We start from the raw sequence: 20036 nt of genomic DNA, 5'->3' as shown, positions 1-20036 counted from the left end.
AAGCCGAGGGAAGCCGGTACATTGATGAACATCCCAACGTTGTCCACCAAGAAAAAACGGTAATTTAGCGCTTAGAACATTAGTGTCCTCCGCATCTGTTGGCAAGCTTTCACTTAGTAGTCATAGTGCCGAATAGGTTGAGGGCAGACCGCCCCTTTGATCCCCAGCATGGTGAACACATTCTCAGACGATACAATTGCTTCGGCCCATCTGGCTGGCTGGTCCAAACGTACCTTTTCCGGGGCGGCTCTACTCCGAGAAGCCAACCCTCGCTGACCACTCCAGAAACCTGAACGCGATGCCTTCTGCTGAAAAGGCCCTCATCAGTGCTGGCAATCGCCCCTCGACGACATTTTCAGAAAGAGAGGAGCAATATGTGACCTGTTGCAATTCTGGACAGCGTTGTTTGACTTGACGTGCAAGTATCAAAAGGCCGTCCTCATCGTCATCATCGAGATCGTCTATATCATCCCGAAGCCCTTCAAATTCGAGCTTTAACAGTCCCTGTGGAAGCATGCTAAGCAATGAATTAACTTTCGCCTGGTTAGTCTCCTGCTTTTCATAGTAACGGGTCGCCCATAGGCAACTCCCGTCAACGTCGAGATGCTCCAGGGCCTTGAAAGTTTCCAGAGACGTCAACAGGCCGGCGGGGGCAGGATGATCTGTAGATTGCTGATCGAGGAGGTTGATGTCCCTGTGTCTCTGCTGCCAGCGCGCGAAACGCAGTCTGAGCTCTCGCATGCGTGTCGCGACCGGCTTGAGTGCTTCGATGACTTGCTGCGGATTCACAACTAGGCGTTGTCTGTCCTCCCAGTCTATGGAGAAATATTGAAGTCGGAGCCGTTCCAGGACGGGAAATCCGCCTATCAGGTCTTTGAACTCCCGTGCCGTGAAGTCGGCATCAGTGAGTTGGAGGCACTTGACATTGGCGAACCAGACGTCAACTATGTGCCCACATACACGATGCAAATGCAGCGTGCTGATGTTTGGTGACAGCTTGGAAAGCGGCCTGATGCACTCGACTGAGCCAACGTCCCTGATCCTCACATCGACGAGGCTGGGAAGTAGCGGCGGGTGTCCTTCGGCAGCTATGGCTGCTGCTCTAATTATCTGCATAGGAGGCAGCATACGCCCAGTGGATGGTTTCATCTGCGCCATGGGCGGTTTGAGGCCGTAATGTATAATTGAACAGCTGAAGCGGAGGCAGCGGAGGTTGGGCGTGTTGATGGCGAGTATTTCCGTCATGCATTGCATGGCCTCCCTACCAGACAGTCTCGCTGGGAGACTCAGCCCGACACCGTCCGCTGCGGTCCTCAGAATCCGGTCATCGTTCCTCGTCACGAAGATGGTGATACTATTTTGCGGCGTGTCAAAATTGATCTCCCTTACATAGGACGCGATCTCTTTATTCGTGAGGACGGTGCGTAAAAGGTTGGGCAGGCTGCTTGCCTGTCGCGTTGTCCATAACTGTGTAGTATCCGGATTCTTTGGCACGCTTGAGGCGACGACGGAGGTCAGCGTCCTGAATAGCGCTGCCGCGGCGAAAGCGTGTATGCGCCTGCTCGTCAGAGAGAAGGCCGCGACGCTGGGTTTGTCATCTTGGAGGAGGGCCGAACAGATGCCGTGGAGGATCTCCGGCGGCAAGATCTCCAGAGTTGGTCTGTCCATGATGAACGGATAGACGGGCCATGGGCTGTGGTTGTAGCCATAAGGGATGGATGTCTTATTGGCTGAATGCTTTTGGGGTTGCCGCCGCACATGTGAGCTGCATGTCACGAAACGCCTGCAGATGGGTATGTTCTGCTGTGCCGCAGGGAGGCGTAATCGCCGACTTATTGCTTCACAGCCGTCCAATCATGATATAATGAATGGCTTCCATCTGACTGACGTAACAATGTCGAATATCCGTGTCGCCCATCATCCAACTTGGCATAATCGGTTTCGGCGGAAAATAGAGTGCTGTAACAGGGAGCTAGAGCCACCCATTTGCGGCCGGGAGGGAACGACCGTCGGTACCGATGCATCGCTCCTTGATGGGTGGATCATTGGTGACGCTAGTTGGAAGACGTTGCAGAGGAACAGTAATTGTCATGTTCATAGGTACTATAAGAATGAACTGATTGCTACCTGAAGCCAACAACACGACGATACGAAGTATAACGGTGACTTCTATCAGCCGGTTTGATTTAAGGTACCCCATGGTTCCCAGATATAAAGCATCTGCCGAGTACCAACCCTCGTCACTAGGAGTAACATATACCTGCCATCTTTAGAGACAGGCGTACTAGAGGGAATAGTAGATCAGGTTACATATCAACATTGGCATGGATAATTAAGCATGTGAGCCACGTTTGTGGACCTCGACCTCCATAGTGTAATAGACGCCGCGGTGAGTATTAGGTTCTGCTCCGAAGAGCTATTCATCTTCCTCGAAACCAAAATTGAAAGATACCATGGGAGAGCGTGGTATATCTCAGAGTGTAGTCGAGGGTTGAGAGCGCGGTGCGCTCTAGTGTCACGGGAAACCAAGATTGTTGCCTTCCAAGGCCCGTCAACTACGGGTCACAAGCTTTGGGACTCATGCGAATGGGCCTCGCTAGATCCTCGAAGAACATTATATTGGACTATAAATGCAATGATCATCCCGCTCAGGTAAACCTGGCTGGCCGAGCATGTAATCCGTAAATAGCAAACCAGATGAAATTGTGTTGTAGCAGCAGCAGCCTATAGTCATCGTTAGTCGACCAGCCTTGCAGCGACGAGGCAACAAAAAGACGATGAAATGATTGTCGGATCAGGATTTTCAGTGTGTGTGTAACGATAATCATATAAATAGATATCATTGATATGGAAGATTTGAGTTGTCATCTTTTGACGATGGAGGCGCGCTTTGTTGATGAAGAAAGAAATATATCTGGAACGTACCTTGGACATATACTCGAGGATCAGACGCGTCTCGAGTGACTAGAAGTCTCAGTCGTGAATAATACTGATGCAAAACGACTTCGCCTGGCGTCGCACAGAGACACCCGTCTAATCCTCGATTGTTGTTGTCGGCTTTTGTGTTGGTGAGAAGAGGTGATTGATGAGTTTGGAGAAATTTTCACGATGAAAGAACATTTATGTGTCAGCCGACGTGGGTCCTGCGTACGTAAGCAGCCATGTTTCCCGTTGCGTGCACGTCCCCATCAATGCTGCGGTGCTCTCACGAGCTTCAACTCCACTACAGGGCAATCTGTATGTCAAACTTGCAAATTTGTTCACCAGGTAATTCACTTTTTGATAAAGACCGTCTAAGTTCAAAATTATCACGTGTCTTTCTCAATGATGTCGATTTGAGTTGACTAATTACGGGATGACTACTTGACAAGACCCCGCTATCGACACCGTCTCATTGAATACATGCCACCATCCATAGGTTGATATGGCATTGCTAACAGTCAACATGTAAAGCCTCCGCTCGGCTTGAAAAGACTTATAGCTGTTTGTGGCATCATATCAAATTTCCAGGCTGATATACCACATCGCTAAACTTGGGAGACGTGAAAATCAGAGATCACCGGCCTTGCGCCAACCGACGATTCGAAGAATGGACCACTCTTCCCAAAAGCTCTTGGATTTGTCCAGCACCTTCTCAGCAACGTGCTGGTCCTCAACAGTCTGAGGGTGAGGAACCTTGCGGCCCTTTCCGGCGCTGATGGGAAGAATCTCCTGCTCGACCTTGGCAATGCCGGTGCCTCTCAGCACGCCGCCCAGGACATCAACCGCCTCGGCCGCGACGCGAGTGACCCGACGCCCGGGAACATGCAGCGAAGTCTCGAAACTGGTGCGCTTGGTCTCGCCCAAAAACTCTCGAGAGCCGTGCTCGTCAGTGATCTCGTAGAACCGCCAGACCTTGGTCTCCGTGTCCCCGTTCCACGAAACGTACACCGTGGTGCCATCCTTGTTCTCCAGCGCCACGATCGCGGGCTCCTCGGTGGGCAGACCGGTCCAGTTGAACCGGAAAGCGCGGTAGTTTTCCACCGCGACACCGAGATCGCCCGAGTCCATGTACGCATGGAAGATTGGCGTGCCGTCGGCCTTGAACTCGGTCACGGCCCCGGAGGATCCCCAGTTGACGAGCGCGTTACCCCCGGGCAAAATCTGCGTCGAGCCCTGGCTCTTGGACAGCAGGTCGTCAGGCGGGTAGAAGCCCTGCACGAGCTCCGCCTTCCAGGTGCGAGTGTTGACGCGGATGATTTTGCCGCTGCTCGTCGGGGCCGTATGCACCTCTTTGCCGCCGCCGTGCTCGGTGCCGTGCGCGCTGTTGTCGTACAGGCTCAGCACCTCCTCGTCGCCGTCCTGCGAGAGCCAGCGAGCGTGGTGCTGGAAGCAAAAGTCCACGCCCTCCCCGAGCTCAAACGACGAGTTGGTGCCCGCCAACCGCCAGATGATGGTGCCGTCGGTGCCGTTGATCTTGAGCACGGAGCAGGCATCGCGAGCCGAGATCAGGTAGTTGCCCGAGGTGTCCTTGTCGACGCTGTTGATGTGGAAATAGTCCCAGGCGTCGGAGCTGTTGTAGCCCGAGCCGGCTTGTCCGGGGTTGATGGGCAGGATTGCTTCTGTGGGGGTATGTGAGAAGGCGTGCTACTCAAGCGAGGAATGGTGTCTTCTTACCTTCCGGCGTGACATGGTCGAGACTAGACCACTCGAAGAGGAGTTTGCCAGTGGCAATGTCGAGTTCTGGTATGCAATGTCAACATTCCTGCAGATGGTTTCCTACAAGCGGTTGCTTCTCACCCTGGATGATGGCGTTCACAATCCACTGCTGCTCGGGCTTCGCGCCCCAAGCCGTCAGGTCCCTGGGTACAGGCTGGTAGATCTGGATCAAACCCGTCTCCTCATTGACGACGTGGAACTCGTGCTTGTCAACGAGCTTATGGTTGCCGGCCCGCAGTTCTCGGATCGTCTCATAATGCTGGTTCAGGAACGTGATGTGCCCGTGGCCGTGGCCGTACCCGGGGTTGTGGTCACCTTCGAAGCTGAACAGCACGTCCTGGCCGCGCCACCGCGCCGCCTGGAAATTGGTCGACCAGATGCTGTAGATGGCATATCCGGACCAGATCAGGTCTCCGTTGTTACGGAAGATGTATGGTCCGGCCTGGCGCGGCCCGTGCTGCTCCGTCGGCGTGTCGGGAAGACCGGCGAACGGAGCGACGAAGAGATAGCCCTCTTCGACGTCCGCGGTGGCCGGGATGGTGATGTTGAGGCGCGGCGGAGCGAGGTCCGGGCGGGAGCGGAACTGCCAGTCGGCGGACGCAAGGGGCGTCAGCAGCGCCGAGGTGGCGAGGATGGCGTTGATAAAGTGCTGCTTCATTGCGCAAGTCGGATGAACCTAGGTGCGTCAGCTTTCCGTCGGGTTACCCATCTTGAAGAATAGGTACATTCACCTTGGTGAAGTACATGAGCCCTAGATATCAATGATTTTTTTTTGAGAAAGATTTTTTCCTCCACTTCAGGTTTATTCCAAGATTTACGGTTTTGCACTGTCTGTTGGTGAGAGTGCGTTGATGGATTTTCTGAGATTTGCAATAAGGGGTTGGCATACCCCCGCCCTTTTCAAGCCCGACAAACTTCAAGCCGGTCTCCTCACGAGACGATCAACATGGCGACATCACCATCCCTGTACTCCGTCCGAACATTTGGAAAGTATGGCATCATTGAGGAGGTATAACGATACAGCTCGTTTGTACATTTCTTGGTGTAACGCAGGTGCATATCTGCTTCTCGGCCTGACTCATTCTATCCTCCAACATGCAGCATTGTACCTCCTATGTCGGACGTCTCTTCATCTTGGGACCCCGCTCGTGCCTGGGCGCAGGGTGGATTCTTCAAGGTGTTCAGGTTCAACCAAAGCAGATTACGCAACCCTTCTGCTGCTTCCACTGCCTTTGCTGTTGCTGCACGATGAAAACTCTTTCATTGCGTGCTCAGTTACGACCTTCTTGAGCACCCGCATGTCTCCGCGGAGAGTCTTGGCTTCAGGTTTCACAAACATCTCCAGTATTTGAATGGGGGAGTTCAGCGCAGTCTCCTGCAGAAGTTACATCTGCGTCAAGTTTGAGGTCGCATATACTCCAAAATGATGTCAACTATTCCCCTCCCGGCAGTGGTCCGGAAGCCCAATGCCCATGTTCCGCTAGCGTGGGGTATCCCAGCTCCTCACGGTGACAGGGGCAGGATGCGTTTAGTCGATCTCGAATCGGAAAGCAAGGTACTAGAAAGATAAGAAGTATGTAGCAAGATTGCGTGCTCAGTATGCTTATGGTGCGATACCCCCCGTTCTCCAACAACCAAGGAAGACCGGTCGTTGACGTCGGCTACCCGACCCGGCACCGAAGGCTCCGCCGATGCAGGAACTGGCACACGCGGACATAATCCGGCCCCACGTCACAAAACCTCCCCCGCCGGTTCTCCATCTGTCAATGAAACCGTGGGAAAAAAATATCGCTCGCACATCGTCATTCCCGCCATACCCCGGTCTTTTTCTCTCCGTCAATAAGAATTTAAAGTGAGCCCGGGGAAAAGAGTCAGACTGTGAGGGTAACGTCGATTGCGTGATGGGGCCCTCCTAAATTTTCTCTTCCCGTTCCCTACCTCATTCAAATCTTCCCAACCTCATATCCCCACTTCAGATTTGCCCTGCAGACCAGGACTGCCATTACTACCACGTGGGAGATATATCGGTATCTCATTACGCCTAGAAAGCAATGACGAATGCACCGGCCCTCAGGACCCGCTTCCAGGATGAGGAAGCGGGGGCACGAGCCGTTACCGCGCCGAACTCGCCGCCGCCTCCGTACTCCGATCCGGACGCGGATACGGCCCCTCGCGAAGACCAGCCGCTCCTTCGAGACCCCGGTGCTGCTGTCACCGAAGGCGAGACATGGAAGCCACCCCCCGGTTTTACCTGGATCGAGTTGGCCATCATGTCCAACGTCTTCCTGTACGGCTTCGACGGGACCATCACGGCGGCAACGTACGCCGTCATCAGCTCCGAGTTTGACGCTGCTAACACGGCATCGTGGCTTACAACTTCGTACCTTGTTACCAGCACCGCTTTCCAGCCGCTGTACGGCAGGTTTTCAGACATCTTTGGAAGGAGAATATGGTTCTTCGTCAGCAGCATCACCTTCGGGTTGGGATGTCTTGGATGTGGATTGGCGGGTGATGTGGTCCTGTTGAATATCATGCGTGCGTTGACAGGTTTCGGCGGTGGAGGTTTGATGACAATGGGTATGTTCTTAACTGTTTCTTTTTCTCATCTTATAGTCAAGTTGAAGCACAAGACTGACGAGGTAACCCAGCCACGATCGTCAACTCAGACATGATCCCCTTCCGTAAGAGAGGAATGTACCAGGCCCTCCAGAATGGCATGTTCGGCTTCGGTGCAGTAGCAGGAGCTTCATTCGGCGGCTCCATCGCAGACCACATTGGCTGGCGTTGGTGTTTCCTCCTGCAGGTCCCCATCTCTGTTGCGGCACTCGTTCTTGGTTTCCTGGTCATCAAGAACCCCGAGGGCGGCTTCAACATCGACACAACTAACTTCAAAGCCGTCTGGTCACGCGTCGATATCTCTGGCGCGCTTCTCCTTGTGGTGGCCATCTCCGTACAGCTTGTTGGGTTGAGCTTGGGCGGCAACGAGCTTCCCTGGAGCAGTCCCGTGGTCATTGGGACTTTGGTGGGAAGTGTCCTGCTGCTTGCATTGTTCTTGGTTGTGGAAGCGCGGACGAGGGCTATTCCTGTCATTCCGTTGAGGATGCTTAGAGGACGACTCCCGGTGCTCACGCAAATTTCAAATGTCTGCGCTGGACTTGCGGCTTATGCGGTGAGTTGGCGATTGAGATGGCAAGCACGAAACTGGTTAGATTACTAACGTCAAGTAGTACCTGTTCATGCTCCCTCTATTCTTCCAGGTGGTGTTGCTCGACTCCGCAACGAAAGCCGGTGCTAGGCTCGCGATTCCTTCCCTGGCTACGCCCCTCGGCGGTCTAGCTGCTGGTATCGTCATGTCCCGCTGGGGCAAGCTTGTCTGGCTTGTCCGCACCGGAGCTTTTCTGATGCTCTTCGGTAACGCGCTGGTAACGGCTCTCAAGTTTGAGGACAGCAAGTGGAAATATGTAGTCTACATCTTCCCGGCCAACCTCGGCCAGGGTATTATTTATCCGGCCATTCTCTTTACGACTTTGGCATCGTTTGATCACGCCGGTAAGCAAACCTAGCATCGAGATCAACCAGAAGTAGACTGACGTTCGTCCTCTGTAGACCATGCCGTGTCGGCTTCAACAGTGTACCTCGTCCGTTCTCTGGGCACCGTCTGGGGCGTTGCAATCACCTCGGCCATCGTCCAGACGACCCTGAGCGTTCGGTTGCCTGATGCCCTGGGTGACGTTCCTGATAAGTGGAGGGTATGCTCCCCTTGAACCCTCCTCTACTTGTTACATGTTATCTGTTTACTTGATTTGCTAACGAAATCTCTACAACGCAGCTCATTGACGAAATCCGGCACTCTGTTACGGCCCTTAAGACCCTTCCGGTGGAGGTTCGCCTCCCTGCCCGCATGGTTTACTACGAGGGTATCCGGTATGCATTTGCCGCATCCACAGGCTTCGCAGCCATTGCCTTGGTTGCGGCACTTTTCGCCAGCCCGCGTGGTCTTCGTAGCACTCACAAGTAAAGAGGGTCGGCGTTGGGTGTAAAGGGGTAGCCTGATCGCGTCATTTCAATAGTCTCCGTAACAAGGACCGTGATCGGGCTAAGAAAAGGGGCTAATCTAGATTCAAGACATGAACGCACGATGATGAATGTCAAGAGTACGTAGAAGTTGAATGTTTGTGTATCTAACGTTGGATGAGGGGGGCCAAGGTTCAGCATACGTACGGTAGGCGGGGGCGCTCAAAATACAGGGATAGACAAAAAGGGCGGACTGTAAACATCCTATTATGCGGTAGAGATTCTTTAGAAATGGCCGATTGGAAGATAAGAATATGCATAAGTCCCGAGGGAGGGCGAATCCTGGATACAGTTCCCTTAGAGGCCTCGGCGACTTCCCGAGGTCGGACAGCCATTGTGCCGTAGGATTCGTCTCTGCTACGTGAGCGTTTTAACATTAACACTTCCAAGCCCAAAGTTCCCACTTCTAACCCGTAACATAGCCGTCCCTGCAGATTGCGCAACTGATCTTGCATGTCACGAAATTGCTGAATCATCAAAGATGCATGCAATGTCGTGCAGATGATGCAGAGAGAGGCCGTATCACTGCCGAGAATAGGAATGCAACATCACATAGAAGACAGAGAGTTACAACTTTATATACATACTTGCCGTAGTAGTCATGAAAGAATATACGCAGGTCACCGATGAAAGACAGCCATCCTTGCTCGAACACATTGACATAGCTTTCATAGGTGCCTCCAACTCGGCCTGAAATGTCTTCCAAAGGCTTAGAAAACAACGGCTCGGAGACCGATATCAATATCGTAGGCAACGACTTGCCCCCTTCAACCGGCGAGTATCTTGGCTCGATAGAACCTCACGTGTTCTCTAACCCACGACGCGCCGCTCATTGGCAACAAATTTACGAGAATGCCACGTATGAGGGAAGACACAGATTCGATGCTTCGCTTACATGGTCAGCGGAGGAGGAGAAGCGCCTCAAGAAGAAGGTATACCAATATGAGCCCATTCAGCAAAGTGCCTCTGTCTACTTTCAGAAGGTATCCAACTAGAACATTACAAACTGACAGGGTGATTTTTAGCTAGACTGGAGAGTTATGGCTTGGGTCTGGGTCATGTTCTCAAGCCTCGATCTGGTTCGGAGAAATATCAATCGTGCCGTTTCGGATAACATGGTAAGTAGTTCTCTGAACTATCTTAGTCATAAAGTTCCAGGCTGACAAACTTCATGAACAGCTTGAGGATCTAAACATGAATACCAAGTTGGTGCCTCTCTTCTATACTACTACTATGAACACTTTGCCAACACATCTATAGCGATTATAATACCGGCCAGACGATATATCTTGTCTGTTTCCTTGCAGCCGAACTTCCCGGAGGCCTTATTAGCAAAAAGGTCGGCCCATTCAGGTACACTCCTACCATTATTACAATATGGGGTACCCTATGCACACTACAGGCGGCAATGAACAGCCGAGCTAGCTTTTGGGCCTTCCGAGCTCTTCTCGGTTTTGTTCAAGGAGGCTTCATCCCGGAAATGGTCCTCTATCTCTCGTACTTTTACAAGAACAACGAGCTTCCTATACGGCTTAGTATCTTTTACACTGTCATTCCTATTACCCAAATCTACGGCGCCCTCCTCGCTGCTGGGTTTCTTGCCATGAGAGGCATTCGTGGTTGGGCCGGATGGCAATGGCTGTAAGTCTAACAACTACTTATTTCCCGTCTCCATCTAAAACCAATGTTCCGGTACTTGTTCTGACTATCCTCACTTCGTACAGATTTCTCCTCGAAGGTATAATATGTGTCATTATCGGGGCTGTTAGCTTCTTCGTCATGCCCCCTTCGGTCTGCGAGCCCGCACGTGCGTTCCGCCGCCCCGACGGATCCAATAAATGGTGGACGGAACAGGAAGAAAAGATACTCGTCAACCGCATCCTCCGCGACGACCCTACCAAGGGCGATATGAACAACCGCACTGCCGTGACACTTAAGGGCCTCTGGGCCGCGCTCACCAATATTGATCTGTGGCCCATCTTTCTCGTCGGCATCTTCGCCTGGATACCGTTCCAGCCTACTGCGAATTACCTTTCCCTCATTTTGCGCGAGATGGGTTACTCTGTGTTCCAGTCAAATATGCTAGCAATCCCTAGCTATGCCCTTTTCGCCATTAATGTGAGCTTCGCAACAACAAACCTTTTTGGGACTAACTGACAAAGTTAGGTTCTTATCTTTGGCTGGTTATCAGAACGTTTCAAGGAACGCTCCCTCATTGCATCATGCAGCAATATCTGGATGCTCCCCTTCTTTATCGCGCTCGTCGCGCTTCCCGAATCTGCTAGCCCCTGGGTGCGATATGTTCTTTTAACTGGCATCAATTCGATCCCATACACTCACTCCATACTTGTTGGTATGACGAGCCGCAATGCTCGTAGTGTTGGGACGCGTGCAGTGTCTACTGCTGTGTACAACATGACCTACCAAGTAGGTAGCATAGGAGCAGTCAACATCTACCGTGACGAGGATAAACCCTACTGTAAGTACCTTGGAAAATCTTGCTTTTGGGATATCTGGGCTTTACTGACTGATTGTTTCTATGAAGATTATACTGCCAACAAAGCCTTGATTGGATTGTGTGTGGCAAACATTTTGCTTTTCATTGGTATGAAGTTGTACTACATCTGGCGCAACCGAGTGTTGGAAAGGAAGTACGCGGAAGCTTCGGAGGCGGAAAAGCAGACGGCCATTGATATGCGCTTCGCACACTAAGGGAGATAAGTCAGGTTGTGCCTGAGGTGTGCCATTTAGACAATTGCCTGTTGTGTATTGATTTCGAAAGTTGTCCTTAATCACAATGATTTTCCCGATAACTCGAGGTGAACCATGACATGACTATTTCCACATCCGAAATGTAATAATTTCAATGTGGACTAGTGAAGTTGCCTAGCAACTCAGGTAGCCTTAATCTGCGGTGAACACGTCATGAATGCACTGCGTTGCTGGTCAGCATAATGAGTAGGAAACATGTTGATTAACCAAGAGGCAACAGAAACTTTACGATTGCCCCCTTTGCTACTTTTATGATGAGGGCAACCTCCGTCTCTACAAACGAATAATCATCTAAAAGCATGAAATTTAGTAGAAAGCCTGCAAACCTTGCTACGGGAAGTTCGGACATTGCCATCAGCGACTTGGTTACTCCAGCACCCTGTTCAGTCTTTTTGAAAGGACGAAAATCACGCAAACCTACCCGAATGCCAAACATCCATCAGTCGTAAGCGGATTACACCGTATAAGATCTTCACACCACAATAGTGTTTTGCCAAGCTTAAAAGAACACAAGGTTTGTATGTCTTCAATATATCTATACTTAAATTTAGGAAATGCTACGTGGTAGTAGCCTGTTCTACTGATCGTGGATTAGGTATCAACGTTACATATCGCCCCCGATATTCTCCGCAGAAAAAAACCTTACAGGCTCTTAAGGAAGATAAATTTTATTCCATGCTTTTGAATCGGGTTGTCTGCGCCTTCAGATCTACACGGTGGATATTGACACCATTCTTCAATCGGAGAAATGTGAACCTATAGACCCTCTTAGTTTGAGTGTGATGGACATCTCAAAGACGATCGCTCCAGCCACAACAGGGACCAGGACACCGCTTGAGCTGCGATTCAACTCCATATTATACACGTGTGCCCCTCCGATCGTGGCTGGAGTGAGGCATGAAGGATCTACATCGTGATCCAGTCTTCCCCAATTTTATCTACCATTCTTTATTATTTTTACAGGGGTCGTTTTCTCTCTCTGGCTGGGCGACACACCCATGCCAATGACTGCGGTTGAGCCACGGTTGACACATACGCGGTAGTAAGTGAAGGGAAGAGAACGCACATAAGGAGGTCGGAGAAAACCGGTGGAATCTAAAGACGCCGATGCTGATTTTGCGACGGCTCGGCCTAACCTGAGAGTAGGCTCGACTGGACTTTGCAAATTGCAATGAATGGGTAAACCCACAACTTCCTACCCCATGTGCCCATATATACCTTAAAAATTTCACTGTAACAATCCCCCACCGACCCCACAACCGACTGAGTCAAGACCATGTGTCCTCTTTGGCCAGAGATCGATTTGCTCGACAGCTGACCCTTTTCCATGGCAAACCCGCTTCCGCCACTTTAGACGCATCCCCGCGTTGTTACCCCATGCCCGACAGAAGCCTGAGAGTTCTTTGTCCCACTGTCGCTGCCCGAGTGCGATGTCGAGGAGCATCAAGTCTCGATGAGGGTGAGAATAGGGACGGCGTGAACTGAAAGGTCACGCTACCCAGGGAGTGGCTCTGCAAAGCTGCTTGCTAGGCTCTGTGAGCCTTTTAATGAAACACTTTGTTATGAAAATCTTGATTAGACAATGATGGCCAGTTTGCATGTTTTAAGAAGAATGGCCCAAGCTGCGAAAGTTTCGTCAGCGATATGCTTAACTGCCATTGAGTAGCAGAACAAAACCGTATTCAGGGACTACCACGCGATGAGAGACTGTTTTACGACAAGGAAACCCTTCTTAAATATTATTCAAGGCTTATTCTATTAACATCGCGGAAAAATTGCTCCCTAAAATTAATTGTATAGGTTCTCCTGCATGTACGCAATCTCCGTCGCCCTGTAGCTGTCCTTTTCAACATAGCCCAGGTTGGTGTAGTTGGCATCGAACACCAGGTTATCCGGCTGCGCGGGAGTGTACAAGGGCCAAGTAAGACCGTTCGCCGCGGGCAGGTTAGGGTCGATGTCGTTGATGAAAGCCACCCACATCCTGCTCATCAAGTCCGCCAGTTGGACGTACGACTCGGGCTTGCCCTCGAAAGGATTGGCGGCATAGCCCAGTCCCTTGACGTTGTTGAACACAAAGGCAACCTCCTGGAAATGCGTAGCACCGTACGCCCATGGGACACCGTTCACGTAGACATTCCACAGGTACGAGTACACGGGGATTCCGGTCTCGGCATACGTGCTGGCAAGGAGCCTTCTTCCGCTGTGCTGCTGGTAGTCTCCTGCGACGGCCGAGACACGCTTCCACAGGGTGCCGAACGCAGTTCCGGTAGGACGCTCGGTGACCGTGGCGGGAATGCCGACGGCAGGGTCATCGGGGTACAGCTCCTTAAGGGCCGCGGCCTGAGTGGCGTCCGCCTGCACGCTGCTCGCAAGCCAGGCATCGAACTGCTCTTCCGTGTTGATGCCCTGCTTTGCGTATCCTGTACCCTCATCAAAGTTGTTTCCGAGAAGCAGAGGAACGGGGGCGAACTTGCCCTCGCGCAAGAGGGTAGGTGCCGACGCCGTGATGAAGTCGCCGTCGATAACGGCGCTGATAGGGGGGGCAGTGACGTTGAGAGGGTTCGTGCCATTGAAGATGGCGTTAAGAGTTTGCCATGGAAGTTCTCGCAGGCAGTTCAGGCGGTCGCTCGCGTCAGTGCACGAAGTCTTCTGCAGGAGGGCTTCAAAGTACGGCTGCCAGGCGTCAGCACCGACGAACTTGGCGACAGAGCTACCGCTCTCAAGGATGGCGCTGCGGAAGAGGTTATCGTGCTTTCCATCGTAGGCAATCAGCTGCATGCCCAGAGCACGGGCACCGGCAGACTCGCCCCAGATGGTGACCTTGTCAGGGCTGCCGCCGAAAGGAGCAATGTTCTCCTGAAGCCAGCGCAGGGCAAGACGCTGGTCCTTGAAGCCAATGTTGCCCGCCTTCTCATCTTGCAGTTCCTGGCTGAAGAGGAATCCCCAGTAGCTCAGGCGATAATTGATGGACGCCGCAATGATAGGCTTGCCATCCTTGACGGATTGATCGACGATATAACTCAGGTTATATCTCGGATCACGTGAGCCACCGTTGACATAGCTCTGTGATGAGTTAGTGACTGGTGTGTGATATGGCTGAAACGGGCAAGAGAATTAAACTTACGCCTCCGTGAACCCAAATGCCAACGGGGAGGTCATCTCCTGGCTTCGTTCCGGCCGGACGGACGACGTTGATGGTCAAGCAGTCCTCCGAGACTGGGCTGCCGAGGTTCGCGGTATCAGAGCCGTATCCGATGCACATCCAGCCATATTCGGTGGCGGTACGTGGTTCTTTGAACGACTCGTTGAGAGACTGAGGAGGTGCGTAGCGGAGGGATCCAATAGGAGGTTGAGCATAGGGGATACCCAGAAACAAGTCCTGCGCGTACTGCTCGTTTCTAACGCCAACGTAGGTGCCGTTAGAGAGGCGCACGGAAGGAGACGAAACGTTAGGACGGCATGGGGAGCACTCGGACAGGCCCAAGCCCGAGGCAAACGCCAGAAGAAGTTTAACTGCGTTCGGACGCATTCTGGCCAGTTTCAACGACGTCGAAGGACTTCTTCTGGAAGTTGAAAGGAACGAGATGGTGGCTGAAAATGGCTTGTCTCATGCAAATCGCAGCCAAATAAGATTTTGAGCTTGCAAACCTGCCAAGGCGGCCAGGAGCCAGCCGTATGAATTTGTTAAGGCATAGCGTCATCGTGTCAAGAAATCCCTGTAGAGGAAGCCCTCAGTGGCATTGCCTCGATATTACGGCTAAGGCGGCATGGCGCGGCTAGCAGCCGATTGGGATAGTAATCACCGGCTCTACATCGATAGACCCCCAAGTGAATTAGATTACCTTGTCCACACCCAGCCCGTTCGGCTGGTCGTTGGGGTCCGGAGATGTTCAGTCCTGCAGAAGCTTTGACGTGAGGTATTTGCTTGGCTCTGCTGCATGGCTCTCAACATGGCTCCCACGAGGACTTTTGTCCAGAAAGTGAGGATATTGCATTCGTGGCCCCTGCTCTTATTTCGTAATTATATGCTGTCGTTATACTAGGGGTCCTTTGAAATCCCCATGGGACATCGGACTACTGCTTCTGGTTTTGGCTTAGCAACGGAGTATGGTGAGACCACGCTACTGTTGACCTTCGTGTTGGTTGATGGTAAATAACTGTTACGGGTTGACCTCGGCTAACAGAGTCTGGCCGACGCGGTCTTATGCACAGCCGGGGTAGAATAAGTAGACGCACCAGTAGGATACCATCCCCCTCACCCCACATCGTTTTTGAGTTCAGAGCTAATTGTTCTGATCCCTGCTAGGTCGGGAAGAGTGGGATCTCTTGGCCTGGCGTGATATTGATCAAGACCAGGGCTGCATTACCTTGGCATTACATTGTTGCCTGACGGAGTGGAGGACTACCGGCCTTGGTGCCAGGCTTGAAGCGAGAAGGATGCGCTTTGAGGAGAGAACCAACACAGATGCAAGGCACATGTCGGCAGTTTTTCTCGAATGAGAAAAGGAAAAAAAGAAAAACCAAAGACCAGTCCAGGGTATTGCTGAAGAATCACCTGAGATGGCGCGAACACCCACCCATGTGACTAGAAGAAAAATAATCATCTAGAAAAGGAAAATGACTGGAAAGGCAATTCGAACCGCGAACCACTTGGTGGCAAGCGGCTGAATTCCAAAACATCCATACCCATGTCTCTCGCCTCCCGGGTTCCTCATCACTGCCCGCAATAATATCGGTATGTGGCGAGTACGGAGTAGATGCTTGGAAAGATGCAGAGAAGAAAAACAAGAAAAAAGAAAGGTAAGCAAATGGGCTTCCGACGCCGGCGTTTCGCCAGCTATTATTACCCAATCTCCCGTCAACCCAAGACCCATGGAATTGCCCCCTCTACCGACCGAAGCGAAGAAGAGGGCAGCGTGGTGATGATGAGAGAACAGTACTAAGGAAAGGTAGGTAGCAGATGAACCTCCATCCGAAGATTGTTTCTCTATCCGGAACACCTTATCTGGCCTTAGCGCACATACACACACGTACATGCATGCAGCCTTCGCCTTGGTTTCGGGAGGGGTCACATAGCGCGAAAAACTCGGGTCTGTCTCCCATAACTTTTTGAAAACTAGTGCTTGCTCGAAGGAAGGTGGCTTTGTAGAACCTGGGATACCCCCTTGCCAGGGGTGTCGATCAGAAGAAGGGAAAAATCACGTTGCCGTGCATATTACTGAGAGGAGGTGCACCTTCGCCTCCGATGCGTTTCCTCCGATGCGTTTTCATTGAATCTTGCAACATTTGCTGAGCTTGCTGAGCACGCTCAAGTGCTCGTCCACAGAATCCAGTGGCATTCGGCGTGCGTGCTGTGATGTCCACCATGGATGATGAAGATAGGAGTACGCGGCTCCTGGTCTCCACTTGGACGTTGGTTGGTGTGAGTGCCGTACTGCTATTCCTCCGCGTGTACTGCAAGTTCTGGCGTGGTAGGGGCCTGTGGTGGGATGACCACATGTTGATTGTTTCTTGGGTACGTGATCCGCTGCCGTCATTCTCTATCGCGAATTTCCGAACCTAATAGTAAGATGTATCAAGGTCACCTTGGCGATTTCCGTATCCATTAATTCGTACATCGTGTCCCTTGGGTTCGGCCGCCACATATGGACCATCAGCGATGAGAACAAGAAGGAGATCAACCTTTTCACAATCCTCGTCGCGACCTTCGGAATCATTGCAACGACAACGAGCAAAACATCCTTCGCCCTTACGCTATATCGAATTGTCACGGAAGCATGGATGAAGTATTTCTTGATCTTCATCATCGTAACGATCAACATCACGATGAACCTGGTATGGATGTTCGGTTTCGCCAAATGTACGCCATTAGAAAAAGTTTGGGATGGCAGCGTTCCAGGGGTTTGTTGGAACAAGACGCATCTGGTCAGATATCAACTATTTGCTGCATGTAAGTTTTGAGACTTTGAGACGTGCTCTTCGTCTGTGTACTGACAGCATCATTAAGACTATTCCGCCATTTTGGATTTCGTATTGGCCTTCCTTCCATGGCCGATTCTCATGAGAGCGACAATGCGGCGCCGTGAGAGGTTTGGAGTCGCCGTGGCAATGAGTTTGGGTGCTATGTAAGCTTCCCTTTCCAAATCATCATCTTTCAACGCTAACCTCGATCCAGTGCCGGAGCTTGTGGCATTGTGAAAGCGGTATTGGTAGTCAATATGACCAGTACAGACATTACATACGACCGAGTCGATCTAACAATTTGGACTCTTACCGAGCCTGCCGCTTCCATCATGGCAGTCTCCATTCCTGTTCTGTTAGTCTCAGGTTTTTTTTTATCGTTCATAACCATTCTAACCCATATGCAGGAGGATGTTATACCGCGAGTTGAAATCTACTCAGAGAAGTTACGCACGAAGCAAGTCGCAGACGCACGCTCTCGAGACTGGCAAAACGAAAACGAAACGATACGGACAGGGCACCCATTACGGCAGAAATTCTGTGGTAGTCATGACGACTGCCGGGTGGCAAGAATCTCAAGAAGCGTTACAGAACGAGGAACGCGGACAAGTTACGCCGCGCGGCATTATTAAAACAGAAGAAGTGAGGGTCCATCATGAGAAAGCATCTACGAATGGCAGTAAATCCTCCATAGAACTTGATACCTTAAGATGAATGAGTGCAGAATTAGTAGTTGGAAACTTGCAGATAGTGCAGTGTTTCCAGTAATAAAGATCTTGAAATATTTTACCGCGAGTAACAGTGTATCATACGACCTCCTGATGAGGATCGAAAGAAATAGCAGGAAACTCATGAATAATAGCGCAAACTGCTAGTGCACTGCATATGAATAATTGGTACTTTGTCGTAAAAACAGCGCACAGCAGCGACTGCGTCATACGTATACGTGCGAATAGGACGTCAGTAGTGACATTGGTATGAAACTAACGTAGTGACTTGTTTTAAGTGTAGGCTATTACCGACAGAATACTAATACTCTTCTACTTCTTGTGTGTAGTGGAAGCAGTAGACATGTTGGCGGTTGTTTCTTAGCCCATATCGCATCGCTTGGAATAACTTCAGTTTCTCATCCTCCAAAGACCGATTCAGTACAATACACAGTAGAAAATGCGAAAATGTATGAGCCTTCCCGGTGACGCCACACTTATCGATCCAAGGAAAACTGATTCAGTTTCCTACCGCGGCAACCCGGGACGCGAGTCGAAAATGAGATCAGAGCGTGGACCTAAAATTCAAACTGTTTTCGAGATGACAGATTGTGCTACATATCCCTGCCAGTTCTCGTCAGAACACTTTGAGGTGTATTTATCCGTCAAAAATCTCGACGATGCTAACTAGGGTATCGCCTCTCTACATACAGAGTCCATAGCATGACGGAGCGATGCCTCGGCAAATTCGTATCATGACGTTGAGATAGCGAGTTGAGACCAGCTGTAATACCGAAACAGAGAGGCCCGAGTCGGTGATATCTGTTGATCTTCTCTTTCGAAACATCCTTGGTTTAACTTTTTGTTACGCACAAGGTTTGCAACTTTATTGTTTTGTTTCCAGTGTATAATCTGATTTGACGTCACTATCTTGGCTCCAATCGCCAGAATTATCCCTTTGGGGCAATAGGCGTTGTATCTAGCTTTTTCTGACAGCCAGTTTGGTGAGACGACACTCTAGTAGAGGGAGTGATTCTGTTTCCCGTCTCTGCTTTCCTGCTCTTCTCTTTAGCTTCTATGCGCACAATGACCCAGCTAATACATCACAGATGTGAGTGATCTATTAACAAATTATGGCTCCTTTACAACTGTGTTGTCCAAATACTCTATCTAAGTAATGATTTATACCGTAGGGCCAAGCAGCCTCTTTTTTACCTAAGGTTTTAACAAATAGCAAACAGGACAGTCAATGTTCTGACAATACAATGAAATAACCTGACCAATCGAATGCTACCCACAGAGCCTCTTCGTACGCCAAGAGATTGTATTCTCTTTCTAAGTTACAAAGATTGAGACGTAGTGAGCTAGCTAGACACAAAAGTGTCGCTGCAGGTATGGTAAACTTTGCAGCTCTACTAACTAGTGTTACGACCCGTAAACAAGGATAACAGCTGAACGACCCACTTGGGCGTCGGGCGGCTAGAACAGGACATTTGTACTGCAGGATCACGGGAACAACAGGGACTCACTCGGGAACGGAAGAACTATGGTGCAAGTCACGTAACGATAAGATAAGAGATTAGATCCGTACGCCAAGAATACGGAGTCCGTCCTTGGCACATACGGGATCCGTATGAACGAGGAACGGACCCCGTCAGGATCAGGAACGGTAAAACAAACAAAGGGTACTGTTCGGACTTGTATATAGTATGACCTGAGCTCGACTCATAGTCAGACTTCCATAGCTCTTCAGCAATCAACTTTGTATTCATCCTCAGGATACTTTCAGCTTACCTTCACTGCGAATACTTGTTGAGCCTAAGA

The 20036-nt window shown here is 50.9% G+C and overlaps 6 protein-coding genes across 6 annotated transcripts; 3 read left to right on the top strand and 3 right to left on the bottom strand.

The window, feature by feature from the left end:
* Positions 1 to 249: 249 nt before the first annotated feature.
* On the bottom strand, positions 250 to 1668 carry CTRU02_200538 (uncharacterized protein; the record flags this gene model as incomplete). Its single annotated transcript, XM_036718546.1, has 1 exon — positions 250 to 1668. One exon carries the CDS (start codon positions 1666 to 1668, stop codon positions 250 to 252), a length of 1419 nt encoding a protein of 472 aa, XP_036589546.1.
* Positions 1669 to 3549: 1881 nt separating this feature from the next.
* CTRU02_200537 (uncharacterized protein) lies at positions 3550 to 5356 on the bottom strand (the record flags this gene model as incomplete). The annotated part of the gene is made up of 3 exons (XM_036718545.1): positions 3550 to 4601; positions 4657 to 4722; positions 4780 to 5356. 3 exons carry the CDS (start codon positions 5354 to 5356, stop codon positions 3550 to 3552), a joined length of 1695 nt encoding a protein of 564 aa, XP_036589545.1.
* A 1393-nt stretch (positions 5357 to 6749) lies between these two features.
* CTRU02_200536 (major facilitator superfamily transporter) lies at positions 6750 to 8716 on the top strand (the record flags this gene model as incomplete). The annotated part of the gene is made up of 5 exons (XM_036718544.1): positions 6750 to 7275; positions 7347 to 7867; positions 7926 to 8247; positions 8305 to 8447; positions 8528 to 8716. The coding sequence occupies 5 exons, from the start codon at positions 6750 to 6752 to the stop codon at positions 8714 to 8716; spliced, it is 1701 nt and encodes a 566-aa protein (XP_036589544.1).
* A 751-nt stretch (positions 8717 to 9467) lies between these two features.
* On the top strand, positions 9468 to 11484 carry CTRU02_200535 (yil166c-like protein; the record flags this gene model as incomplete). The annotated part of the gene is made up of 6 exons (XM_036718543.1): positions 9468 to 9704; positions 9828 to 9890; positions 10055 to 10413; positions 10497 to 10890; positions 10939 to 11251; positions 11318 to 11484. 6 exons carry the CDS (start codon positions 9468 to 9470, stop codon positions 11482 to 11484), a joined length of 1533 nt encoding a protein of 510 aa, XP_036589543.1.
* A 1848-nt stretch (positions 11485 to 13332) lies between these two features.
* CTRU02_200534 (Lipase 1-like protein 4) lies at positions 13333 to 15073 on the bottom strand (the record flags this gene model as incomplete). Its single annotated transcript, XM_036718542.1, has 2 exons — positions 13333 to 14607; positions 14669 to 15073. The coding sequence occupies 2 exons, from the start codon at positions 15071 to 15073 to the stop codon at positions 13333 to 13335; spliced, it is 1680 nt and encodes a 559-aa protein (XP_036589542.1).
* A 1827-nt stretch (positions 15074 to 16900) lies between these two features.
* On the top strand, positions 16901 to 18219 carry CTRU02_200533 (uncharacterized protein; the record flags this gene model as incomplete). The annotated part of the gene is made up of 5 exons (XM_036718541.1): positions 16901 to 17059; positions 17125 to 17494; positions 17552 to 17669; positions 17720 to 17860; positions 17913 to 18219. 5 exons carry the CDS (start codon positions 16901 to 16903, stop codon positions 18217 to 18219), a joined length of 1095 nt encoding a protein of 364 aa, XP_036589541.1.
* Positions 18220 to 20036: the final 1817 nt, after the last annotated feature.

Source organism: Colletotrichum truncatum (assembly GCF_014235925.2).
Source record: "Colletotrichum truncatum strain CMES1059 chromosome Unknown Contig_0001, whole genome shotgun sequence".
Classification (NCBI taxonomy): Eukaryota; Fungi; Ascomycota; class Sordariomycetes; order Glomerellales; family Glomerellaceae; genus Colletotrichum; species Colletotrichum truncatum.
Note: the sequence above shows the minus strand (reverse complement) of the source record. Positions and strands in the feature narration are given on the sequence as shown.